The 13417-nt window shown below is 38.8% G+C and overlaps 1 protein-coding gene across 1 annotated transcript in view; it reads left to right on the top strand.

Annotated features, from left to right (window-relative positions):
* EXOC4 (exocyst complex component 4) overlaps positions 1 to 13417 on the top strand; it is an 808787-nt gene that overhangs the window by 745948 nt on the left and 49422 nt on the right. The window contains exons 16-17 of the mRNA XM_017532629.2: positions 4504 to 4682; positions 7241 to 7400. Of these exons, the coding sequence (XP_017388118.1) occupies positions 4504 to 4682; positions 7241 to 7400 (339 nt within the window). The remainder of the gene's footprint in view (positions 1 to 4503; positions 4683 to 7240; positions 7401 to 13417) is intronic.

Genomic DNA, 13417 nt, shown 5'->3' with positions numbered 1-13417 from the left:
AAAAAAAAAAAAAAAAAAAAAAAAAAAAAAAAAAAACACATTAGAACCGGGGCCGGGTTGTCCAGGAGCTGGTGTGGTGAAAACGTGGCTGGTTAGCTCCTGTCTGGCACTTTTAGCCAAGAGAGCACTGTAATAAAGAGTACAGATAGAAGAAACAAAATTCATGGGAAAAAGTAATGAGACATGCTAGCAAAAAGTCCTGAACAACTTCAGATACCAAAAATTGGTCTTGTTCCCCCAAAATATCTTTATATCCATAGCCTGTATTTTTCTTTGACATTGTTAAAGTTCAAACCAAAAACTGTTTTCAAATCCTGCGCAGTCTGTGTTGAAGGATCCATCTAAGGAGCGTTTGACATTTTACCTGTGTTGTTGTGGGTCACATTTTAACCACCAAGCAGCCCCTCTCCACGGTTTGAAACATAAGGCAAATAATACCCCCAAGAGATGAAAGACATGGTGAGCCCATTAAAAACTGTTGATGTTTGTTTTTTCTATTTGAACTTTAAAGAAGGAGAAAATTAAGTTGCCATTTGAGTCCAAGATGCCAAGAATGTCACCTTTATCAGCTGATTTTTCTCACCATGAGGAGGGCTCTAAGTGGGTTCAGCAGCAACTGCCTGTCACTGTTGGGATCTGAAGTATGCACTCTCTGAAAATCAACCATCCCACTGTGTAATCAGCAGTGTTTGCAGAATACCTTAATGTCAAAGTTATGCTAAGGTCAGCAACAACATGCCAGAATTTAAATTTTAAACAAATACTTTATTTGAATTTGGCATTCGCTGATGACTATTTTAATTTCCTTTTTTTTTTTAAATCTCTAATCACTTGGGAATAAGATAATACCTTAAAGAAAAGTTCTATATCTTCTCTCGTAATAGCTTCAAGATCTCATAAGCTCTCACCTCCAATTCATAAGAATTTCCTAACTAGTCTCTCTGCTTCCAGTTGCTTCCATTCTCTGCTGTTAATCTACCCATATACTGTGCCAGAGTGATCTTGCCAAAGCTAAAGTCTAATTATATTATTCACCTCTTAAAATCCTCCTAAGGCTCCCTGTGGCTTCTAGGATAAAGGCCTGATTCCCTGCATGGCCTTCAGAGCCTGGGATGACCTGGCCTATGCCTATCTCCCCAAACTCATGACATGCCTCTAATGTGGGATCTGTGTGTAGCAGAAAAGAACCACTCACCAGTCCTCAGAACACCCTGCATGTATAATCTCATGCTATTTTACATGGTCTTCTCGTTGCCTGGAGTCATAATGTCTGTAATTTACTTTTAAAATACTTGAGCTTAAATGCTTTATTTTATTTTCAACAAAGTGCTACTTCATGTAAATTTCAACCACAGTAGCAATCGGTTGCCCTCGTCATGAAGCCCATTCCAGAGCCGGTCAACTTGCATTAGAAAGATTGCATTTTAGAGAAGGATGCCACCAGTGTCATTATTGGTATTCTTATAAAAATTATACATTTTTGCCAATTAGTCCATGAATGCCAGAATGAGTTTTTATGGGTGAAATTAGTCATTAGTTAATTAGCAACTGTTAAGATGAGCGTCAGTAAAAAGGAACAGTCGTCAAGATATTTGGATTCTCTTGGATGAACTGGTTATAAGACTATAGCACATTCCTGTATAAAACTGAGCTTAAAATGGATCAGTGACCTAAATGTAAAATCTAAAACTCTAAAACTTCTAGAAGAAAACATGGGGGAAAACTTGTATGATCTTATTTAGGCAACGGTTTCTGAAATATGACACCAAAAGTACCATCCAAAAAGAAAAAAGCTGTAACTTGAACTTCATCAAAATTAAAACCATTTTTTGATAGACATTGTCAAGATTAAAATACAAGCCAAAAACCAGGAGAAAATATTTGTAAAATGCATATCTGATAAAGGACTTGTATCTAGAATATATGAAGAACACTCAAAACTTAAGAAAACAAAACCCCAATTTTTAAAACTGGGCAAATGATTGAACAGATATTTCATTAAAGATATATGGGCAGAAAATAAGCACAAGAGAATATGCTCAACATCATTAGTCATTAGAAAAATACAAATCAAAATCACAGGAAGATACTGCTCTACGTTATTTGGATGACCAAAAATTTTTATTTAAAACTGACAACACCATGTGCTGGTGAGGATCTGGAACAACTGGAACTTTTGTATACTGTCAGAAAGAAAGCAAAACAGCACAGCTCCTTTAGAAAGCAGTTTGGTCATTTCTTACAAAATTAAACATACACTTACCATATGATCCAGCAATCTCAATTCTAGGTATTTATCCAAGAGAAATAAATGCAAAGTTATATGCCCACAAAATGTGTACATGAAGTAGCTTTATCCACCACCACCTAAAAAACTGGAAACAATCTCAGTATCAGTGAGTAAATAGATAATCCGTGGACATCCATTCAGTGGAACGCTTTCCAGCAATAAAAAGTAATGAACAACAAAGATGAATCGCAGATGCTTTGTGCTAAGTGAAAAAGCCAAACTCAAAAGGCTACATACTGTATGATTCCATTTATATGGCATTCTGGAAAAGACAAGTATAGGGGCAGAAAACAGAGCAGTGGTTGCCAAAGGCTGGGGAGTTGAGTAGGGATTGACTGCAAAGGGACATGAGGGAATTTTGGAGGTGATGGTTGGGCTCTATGATTTGATTCTGGTGATGGTTATATAATTGTACATGTTTGTTAAAACTCATAGAACTGTACACTATAACAGGGGAGTTTTACTGTTTGTAAATTATTTCTCAATAAACCTGACTGTAAGTAAAGAAAAATGTCAGGGAAAGCCTGTGGTTGCATCATTAGAGATAGTAATGCCCAAGGCTTTTGCAGTCATGCATTTAAGAATATTTCTTGTTACTTGATGCCAACTGTAAAGGTAACAGGATGTGGACCCTGGATTATATCATCATGACTACCTCTGGTGAACCTTCCATGCAGTGAACTCTTACGACAGAGCACCTAAAACAACAGTTAGTTAGGACTGCTGTGGGCTTACAGAACAGCCTGTTTGAACTCTGCCTGCCAAGGGATACCTGTAGGGCAGAGTTTGGACTGAAACACTATGATTACAACTTTAAAAGGCTGTGGCAGTGCACCCAATCCATTTCCACCTCAGACTTCTTCAGCAGCTACTAATACCTGCCAAAAAGAACCTGAGAATTATGTGCAACCGACCAGCACAGGCCATTTTCACGCAGAAATGCCCTCCTTCCTAAAGCTGTCAGATGCGTTCACAGAACCATCACCAGAATCAAATTATAGAACCCAACCATCACCTCCAAAATGCCCTCGTGTCCCTTTGCAGTCAATCCCTACTCAACTCCCAAGCCTTTGGCAACCACTGATCTATTTTCTGCCCCTACAGTTGTCTTTTCCAGAATTCATCACCTTCTGTCAGGACCCTTTCCTGACACCCCACGGCACATTGCCATGGCACACCATGTAGACGTGCTTGGAGTGAGATGCTGTTCTCTTTTAATCATTTTTTTCTTAATCTGCCCCACTAGGCTATAGGTCTTTTTGTTATTTATTTATTTAGAGACAGAGTTTCGCTCTTGTTGCCTAGGCTGGAGTGCCCTGGCAGGATCTTGGCTTATCGCAACCTCCGCCTCCCAGGTTCAAGGAATTCTCCTGCCTCAGCCTCCTGAGTAGCTGGGATTACAGGCATGTAACCCCTAAACCACTCCCAGCTAGGCTATGGGTCTTTAAGGATACAAACTGTCTTCTATTTCCAGGGCCTAGCACAATTTCTAACAAATTCATAGAGGTTCCGTACCTGATTTAGTTAACTAATAAATTATCATTAATAAATGGAAGACTAGTGATGACAGCCGGTGCTTACTATGCACTCCATTTGTGCCAGACACTGTGCTATACTTAACACTTGATACGTAGTGGTTACTCACAGCACCCTATGAGGCAGGTGGTGTTTTCACTCCCATTTCATGGGTAAGGAAACAGGGATAAAAAGTTAAAGTCACTTGCCTACAGTCATACAGCTGGTGATTGAAGCCAGAGTAGTCTTCTTACACTTTTAAGATCTGTAAACCCGGCCTCTCATCTTCATTGCAACAATATATATTGAAAGTTACAATGCTTTTCACATTATGCCTGCAGCCCTGGCATTGAAAGAATTTTAGAACTCCTTACCAACACTGTAGGGATTAAACAAGCAATGATCATAGCAGTCAGCTTGCCCCAGATCACCCAGTTGTTCTATAGACTAACTAAGATGGCTTTCTGGTTAAAAGCAGGGAGGGTGTTTACATTAAAACACACAAGGCCACTACTGCTTCATATTAAGTGTATAGCACAGGGTCTGACACTGATAGAATACACAGCAAGTGTTCGCTATCATCGCAAATCTTACATTTATTCATAATTTATTCGTTATTTTGGTGCTCCGTCCCAAGATCATTGCCCCTCCCGGAAAGATTTGTTATTAACTGCTCTCCCCATCTTTCTCTTTTTCAGGGTTCACTGTTTCCACTATCTCATCCCTCTTGCAAAGGAAGGGAACTATGCCATTGTGGCTAATGTGGAAAGTATGGATTATGACCCCCTGGTGGTCAAGCTCAACAAAGATATCAGTGCCATTGAAGAGGCCATGAGCGCCAGCCTCCAGCAGCACAAGTTCCAGTATATCTTCGAAGGTCAGACCCTGCTTCTGTCTCTGGGAGTTTGGGAGGAAGAAAGGATGAAGCGTTTTCCTGATTTTCTGTATTACTGAAGTTCAAGACTTGTAGAAAAGAGTTGTTTGTTTTCTTGCTTGCTTGTTTGAACTAAATCTGCAATACCTAGCTTCTTTGTGTATGACTAGGTAGACAACAATATGGCTGCCATCTGCTTCTGGTTGATAAGGAGATTTAATCCAAGATAAGGCAGATGGCTGCCTCTCTGACATGCCACTCATGAGATTTGAGAGAATGTACAGAGTGGGCCACAAATTAACTCTAAGAGGAGCTTATAAAATAAAAAGAAAACACACACACACACAATGAGGAGAGAATCCTGAAAGATCGCTCATCGGCTAAAATTATCACTGGAACAGGAAGTTTTCTCACAGAATGTATAATCATCTGCAAGGAACAGAAGCCTCTGATATTAGCAGCGATTTTTAGGAAGGGTGTGTCCGTAAATGCCTCCAAGGGGCAGGCAAGGAAGGGTGTGAGAGACAGGAAGGGCCGTCTCAAACATTACCCTTCGCAGTTTTGAAAAAATGTGATGGCACCCAAATAATTTTCCATGGTGAATTTCACCCAGAGGACCCCTGTTAGGATTTCACAGTATGCTTCCTTTGCCCATGTTTTGGTTTGTTTCTGCAAAAACTTAGATGGCAAAAGTATCTATGTTCTCTCACAGAATTAAACTAGTATTATTTAAAAACAAGAAGGTACATTGTCCAGAGGACTGTGGCAAACTGACAATACATGACCAATGTTTGCTTTGTGAAGGTTATATTCCAGCAAATTTGGACCCTCCCAAAATCCAATCCATAAATGTATATGAAGTTATAAAGAGATATGTTCTATTGGCCAAAAAGTATAAGTGATTAAAGGGTTAGCTGTCAGTTAACGCTATGGCACTATGAGTTTGGTGACACCTGTAGTATTTTCCAGCTTTAAGCTGCAGTGCCTATCCGAGAATTCACTTTTCTGTTATTGTACCAAGCTTCCTCTTTGCTCTTGACTATGGCTCCTCCCAGCCCTGCATATCAACATTTGTTTTATTCCTATTACAAAATGCATTTATTTAATATATTTATTATAATGTATTATTAGTTCTTATTCCCTACAAACAGCGTACCCCTTCGTTGCCCAGACTTGCAGACCACATTATATTGTGGCACAAAAAAAATGTACCTAAAGTTATTGGCTTGAGAGAATGACACCAGAACTTGGCCTACAGAGATTTTTCATATAAATAAGTTGTCTAGCTGTAAATGTAGAATCTGCAGTTGTGTTTTTCTTTGAGGAAAAGCTTCTCTTCACTTTCAAATAGTAGTACATGCAAGTTTGTGGTCTTGAAGCAGTGTTGGCTGAGTGTAGCTGAAGCAAGAGCTGAATGCATCTCCTCCCTCTTCTACTTTCACCTTGATCAAAGGAAAACTCATTTTGAGACCTAAGGAGCAACGAACCTAAAGATGAGCCCTGCACTCTGATCTACACCTCAGAGTCTCAGGGAAGGGACTAGCCTTCAAAACAGGAAAACAGCCAATAGCAAACGGTTTGCGACTAGTCAGACCAGCTTTAGAGTTCCAAGGAAAATGTCCTGCTAGCATCCAAGAATAAGAAAGAAGGAAGAAACGTTTACTGAATTCCATTTAGAATTAAAATCCATCTTTTAAAAATAGTAACCCATATGTGTCTCATGTTGTTCTGAACCAGTGTTTCTCAACTTAATTACATGGGGTATCCTAAGGAGGACTTAGTTTGCTGATGTCCTGAGCTGCCCTTTGCTAAACTTCGAAGACCATAAGACAACCCTCCAGGCATAAGAACAAACCACTTATGGGGCCCAAAAATGTCCACGGGTGTCTCACAGGAAGTCAACAGTTAATGTATGATCTGCTTTTCCTTCACCCTTTGTTTCTAATTACATTTTGTCCAATTCCTACTTTAGAAATACACCCATTGCCAGTATTAAGGTGTATTAGCATTATTGCCAATAATCCAATTTCTTATTGATTTATTTTTTACTTGGCAATGTTGAAATACATTAACATTATTGACAATATCCAGTTTCATATTGATTGTATTTATGTAGGTTCCCAATCAATTTTTGAGCCCAGAATGTCCCCCTCTATCTTGTAGGATAGATAGGTCGTTGTATATGCCTGTGTTCTTCTCTGCTGTCCAATTGTCTATAAAGAAATGCAGGGTTTCCTGTGTACTTCAGTAGTTTGTAATAACCTGGCATCTTCTCTAAGGCCATGGCATGGTGGCAGTAGGTGTACATGGCAATGCTGGAGATGTGGCTATACCAGGCTTTGCTGCCAACATAAAGTCCACCCATTTGTAACCACTAGGGCAATGTAGAAATACCTTAAAATTATTGTCAGATCAGCAGATGCAACCATCAGAGGTATATTTTCTTTGGTCACTTAAATGTGTAGAGGATTAGAAGACAGCAATGTTGTGTGCAGGTTTCTGCAGGAATGCCTCTAATCTATCTTCCATTTTCTCTGCACCGCACTGTGCTGACCCCTCAGGCCTGGGACACCTGATCTCCTGCATCCTCATTAATGGTGCCCAGTACTTCAGGCGCATCAGTGAGTCCGGCATCAAGAAAATGTGTAGGAACATTTTTGTTCTTCAGCAGAATTTGACCAACATCACCATGTCGCGGGAGGCCGACCTGGACTTTGCCAGGTAGGAGGGAAAATTGGGCTTAGTTTCTTGTGCCAAAGCCAAGACCTCATTGCCTGTGAAGTGATTTTTAAAAATGGACTCTTAGTTCATAAAAAGCTTAGTTTAAAAAAAGAAAGAAAGAAGCATGGATAGATGTTCTTAGGTCTTATAGAGACGGTAATTCCACAGAACTCTATTGAATTTTGTTTCTTTGGCGGGTAGTTTTTCCTGATGTCTCACCCAAATTCTTCTTACTACAATATTGAATAATTTTTTTTCTGAGTATAAAAGTGTGCATGCTCATTGCATAAAATATATAAGATAAAATACAAAGAAGAATATAAATCTTTGATCTAGAGGCTAAGATATTTGGTATATTTTCTCCTGGCTTTTTTGCATGTGCTGTGTTGTTTATATGACTTTTCACATATACTCAAGCATATGATTTCCCTTTTTCCAAAATTAGAACTATGTTAATGCAATTTTATATTAATTTAATGTTGTTTTCCCACATCAGTAATGTTTGAAAACATGATTTTTCCACATTCATTAATACGCCTTGAAAACATTACTTTTAATGATGCCTGAACAAATATTCCATAGTATAAATGAGCCATATTTATTTTTTAATCACCTGTAACTTTTTGAACATTTGAATGTTCCCTTTTTTTCCTTATTGTAAATCACATGTATCGACTATATTTTTACATGAACCTACTTCTCATTTTTTCCATCTTGTTCCAATTGAAATCCATCTCTTCTTCTTGTTCTCACTGGAAGGGAAGTGAGAACTCATCACTATCCTTTCTCTTCTGTAAGTTTGCTGATCTAATTTTTTTTTTTTAAGTGACAATGTCTTGCCCTTTTGCCTAGGCTGGATTGCAGTGGTATGAACATAACTCACTATAGCCTTGAATTCCTAGGCTCAAGGAATCCTCCCAAGGAGCTGGGACTAAAGGCCCACCCACCACACCTGGCTAATTTTTAAATTTTTTTTATAGAGACAGGATCTCACTATGTTGTCTAGGCAGGTCTTGAACGCCTGGCCCCAAGCAGTCCTCCTGCCCCAGCCTCCCAAAGCATGGGGATTACAGGCACAAGTCACTGCACCCAGCCTTGATCTCAATTTTTAATGTTTTTGTATAACATACTTTTTCAAAATTTGAGAGTTAATTTTTTTCTCTTCATTTGCCTTAATCCCTTAACTAGAATATCAGACCTTTGGTGCTTTAATAAAAGCCTAAGCAAATTGAAGATGATAGATGATAAATATTAACATATTTATCATTGTGCTCTTTTGCTGTTTATACCTAAGTGGATTATTCTGTAAACTCCCTTATTTTCCAAAAGCCTTTATGGCTAGGAAGTCATTTGTTTTTAATAATCTCCAGTGTTCCTGCCTGAGACTTAGTATTTCTGTGTCTTTTCACTTGATTTTTTTTGATTCCTTGAGAAGCTCAGGAAAATTTGAAACAATTCTTGAGGCATTTATGTAGATGATGAAATATTATATTACTTTAACAATTATAAAAACAAATACACTATGATATTTGTTTTAGGTATGAACCATATATGTTCATTTTTAACCTTTCTTCCTCAATCTGTTACTCCATTTATTCCATTACTACCCTGTTTCTCTGCTTTTCTGTCCTCCTCCTTCCTTGTCTTTTCCTTTCTATTTGTGGGAAAATAAGAGAGAGAGAGTGTGTGTGTGTATGTGTGTGTGTTTTCATTAAATTCCCTGTTTTAGGCCAAATTTGGTGGAAAGCATTCCTTGGTCAGATTAGAGAAACCAGGTGTGACTGAATGCTGCATTTATTTGGTTGCTCTTATGGGGAATGATCTCATTATTGAATTAGTCTAGTCATAATAACATTGACAAGGGGAAGTTAAGAACATAGAGGCCTGAGGGATACAGAAACCCATTACTAATGCTCTAAGGAATACAAGTCCTAAATTCAATCATCCTATTTTAAATGATTTTTTTTTTATTTAGCTGAAATAAGTAAATTAACACAGTTTTTGGCAGACAGTATGGGGATTGCAAAACCTGGCATCTGAATGATGCAATGCTGACTGGGCAGGATTGAAGTTGGCATCAGCAGGTCATGTGACCATGAAGCATTTCTTCAGGAAATAACTGAGTGGCAACCATGCCGTGCCTTTCAAAGTTGGATTGGTGAATTATGTCCCAGGAAGTAGGTACAAGTAGCATGTGACCACTTGGGAGATGTGCTGCTACTATTACTCTTTATTCTGACATGGGTTTTTGAAGGGAAATAGGCTAGCATAAACACATAGCACTGGATGATTCTGTTCCTCTGATCCTGCTTCGGAAAACATCTCCTTACTAAGGCTGTAAACTTCAAGAGGCCAAGACTTTTTTCTCAGTGCCTGTACCAAAGTAAGTGTTCATTGTATATACTGAATGAATGAACAGATATCAAATCAAGGCTAATTCTGGTGTGGATGAAGGCCTTGGATATTGACAGGTCAGTTTATGTTTAATTCCCTGAAGGTTTAAACCAGGCGGCATGGATCAGTTTTCTTATAAGCTTGTAAGAAAAAAAACGTGTCTTCCTTGCAGTTTACTCTTTGTAAAACAGCATTACCAAAAGAAATAATGTAGCTCTGCTATTCATAGTCTCTTTCCCTCTCATTGTTTCTTGCTTTCATATAGACACACTTAATAGCCTGATTTTTCCCCTTTCTTGTTTTTGGTAGGGACAGATTTTGTGAAAGGGGCTCCATCAATTCTACCAAATTTGAAACTGTGTAAAATAAATATAACAGCAATACCAAAAGAGCCAGAAATAACAGACTGCAGCAGTGTGCCTCAGCATTCCTTAAGCAATGTCTAATCAAGCATGGACAGCATCTGTATTTCCAGCAAATCTCTATAGGAATGTTATCTTCTAACACAGTAATTAATCACTAGTTGCCATGTGTCAGAAAACTTATTTAACAAGAAATTGCAAAGTGTTTGTAGTTTTCTTACCTTCTCAGCCTTCCTGGCCAGTGGAAAATATAACACCTTTCTGTAATAAAGAAATGAGGGATCTGGAGCAATTCCATTGATGTTGATTCTTCTACTCATTGTATTGTTAGGTTGTCTCTCTGTTTTCATACACACCTTTCCTCTAACTGATCTCTAATAGGAGGGTAGATCTTGGATGAGCAAACGAACTAGACACCCTATAACATTACCAGAAGTACAGAGAGCCTCTGTCCTCTGTAGTAATGATCATGTAAGCTCTCTTACAGTTTTGACCCCACTGTTAATTTTCAGAGTCAAAAAGATACTTTATCCAGGGAAATAGGTGCAGAATAATTAGAAAGTGGAAGGGCTTTATGAGTGTGATTTTTTTAGTTCCTTTTTATCACAGATCATCTTAACTTGAGCTGTCATGCACCTTTCTATATGTGAGTCACGGGAGCCACCTAGGAGTCCAGATGGTGGGAGCATAACAAGACAGGTCCGAACAAACGGTGGTTGGAGTCCCCAGGCTGTATCTGACAATCTTTCTGTATCTGGTTTGAGTGGCGCCATTGTTCAAAAAGAATATCCCAGAGTTTTCTTGCCAGTTCTTCCCTCTCTACCCCATTTTGTCTCTCCCTCTGCCTCTTCAGCTGTCTTTTTTCTCCTTTATTTCCCCTATTGCTCTACTTCCTACTTTCCTCCGTCAAGGTTTCATTGCTCCTCAATTTTTCCCCTGATTTTGGTTTTCTATGGACTGGTATGTTTCATTCTTAAATCTGCACAAGATAAGGAAATGAAAGCTAAGGTTCAGGAAGTGGCAGGGAGAAAAGTCGTGACACCCAAGACAGCTTCCTCGCCTTGTTATTCCTTCATTTCTTCATTCCTTCATCAAACATTTATTGAGTGTATGTTCTCTGTAGGTCCTGGCCTCATGGAACTTGCATTTCTGTGGGGCAAGACACAAAGTAATAAATAAATATATGTATAGTATTTCAGATGATAATATATGCTGTAGTTTAAAAAATGAGACTAGGTATGGGGAGGGGACCAGAGGGTGCCAGAATATAGTGGAGGTAATCCGAAATTTTAAAGGGTTCATGGAAGTCCTTAATAAGATGGTAACATTTCAGGAAAAACCTAAAGGAAGAGTAGGAGCAAGACATGAGGCTATCTAGGGAAAGAGCATACCAGGAAAGAACATCTAAGGGTGAGGAGCCAGAGGGAGGAGCACGCTTCACATCTGAAGAACAGAGCAGAAAGGTCAGCATGGATGGAGTGAGTGAGCGGGGGAAGAGTAAGAGATGAAGTCTGAGGTTTGATCTAAGGAGGTGAGATCTTGAAAGTCACTGTAATGACATTGAGTTTTACTTTGCATGGGGTAGGAAGCTATTAGAAGGTTTGGAGCAGAAGTGCTACAATAACGTGAATCACTCTGGCTGCAATGTTGAAATTAATGTCGCGGTTGTTAGTTGGGATGGGGAGCTTGTAAGAAAAGGCAGAAGCAGGAGGCTCTGTTGGAAACTGTGGCTATAATCTTCTAGTTAGTGGTGATTCAAAACAAGATGGCAGCGCTGGAGAGGATGAGATATGGTCAGATTAGGATATATTTTTAAAGTTGAGCTAACAGGATTTGCCGAGGAATTAGAAGTGAACCAAAGACTCCAAGGCTTTTGATCGGAACAATTAAAAGTATGAAGTTTTTATTTACTGGGATGAAAGTGAACCAGACCATAGGAGAGGGTATTGAAGTGTGTAGAGGACGGGGCCAGGGGTCAGATAGAGAGGGGATAACAAGAAATGTTAGTTTGAGATGCCTATTAGGCACCAGAATAGAGACAGAAAGGGAGCTAGCTATACAACTTGGAGTTGAGAAGAGAGGAGTTTAGGAGTCATCAGCATATAGATGGAATTTAAAGCCATGAGAAAGGGTGAAAGGTGAGATCTCAGTGGGAGCACCAGTAGATTAAAAAAAGAAGCTGTTCTAGAATTAGACCTTGGGCACCCCACTGTTGAGGTGTTGGAGTGCTGGAGAAGAACCAGCAGTGAAAGTTGAGGAGCCAGCCAACAGAATAGGAAGGAAGCTAAGAGAGGATATTGTCCCAGAAGTCAAGGGAAGTGTTTTAAGGAGTGTGTCTTCATCTGTGTCAAATGTTGCTGATAGGTTAAATTCGTTCAAGACAGAGAACTGGCGACTGGTGGGCTTGATAAGAGGCCTCAAATATTATGGCTTGCATTCCTTTATCTTTCGTATACAACTTACCTAAAATAGGAATAAGCTTCAAACGTATATATTTGGGAATAAGCTCCTCACTCCTCAAGTCTATGGTAGGATGTGATCAGGACAAAACAAAAATGCAATTTGAATATTTTTAGCTTACTAAAAGCCCAAATTGGCAGCCTCTCTTTTCTCAAGGTCAGTATCAACATGCATAAATCATGTTGACAGTATGTCTATGTGCCCTTGACATGATGTGATGAAAATGGCACTTTACCAAACATATTACCTCAATCTAGTCATGAAAAAGACATCAGAAAGATTCCAATAGTCCGTAAAATACCTGATCAGTACTCATAGAAACTTTCAAAGCCCTCAGAAACAAGGAAAGTCTGAAAAACTCTCACAGGCAACAGGAGCCTAGGAGACATGACGACTAAAATGCACTGTGACCTCCTGGATGGGGCCCTGGAACAGAAATAACATTAGGTAAAAACTACGAGGCCCAGAATGAATGAACTATAGATTTGAGTTAAAATAATTGTTCATATTGGTTCATTCATTGTAACAAATGTACCATACTAATATAAGATGTTAATGATACGGAAACTGGATACAAATTATATGTGAACTCTGTATTATCATCTCAGTTTTTCTGTGAATCCAAAACTATTCTAAAAAATAAAGTCTATTAATAAAAATATTAGGCAGAGTATTTCAGAGGACACTTATCCAATGAAGATATACAGGGGGCTAATTCATGTTGAACCTGAAAAGATGCCCAAATTCATTTGTCATTAAGGAAAGGCAAATCAAAACCACAATGAGACACCACTCTATGCC

This window comes from Cebus imitator, unplaced genomic scaffold (genome assembly GCF_001604975.1).
Source record: "Cebus imitator isolate Cc_AM_T3 unplaced genomic scaffold, Cebus_imitator-1.0 Scaffold77, whole genome shotgun sequence".
Lineage (NCBI taxonomy): Eukaryota > Metazoa > Chordata > Mammalia > Primates > Cebidae > Cebus > Cebus imitator.
This window is presented reverse-complemented; position numbering and strand designations above follow the sequence as displayed.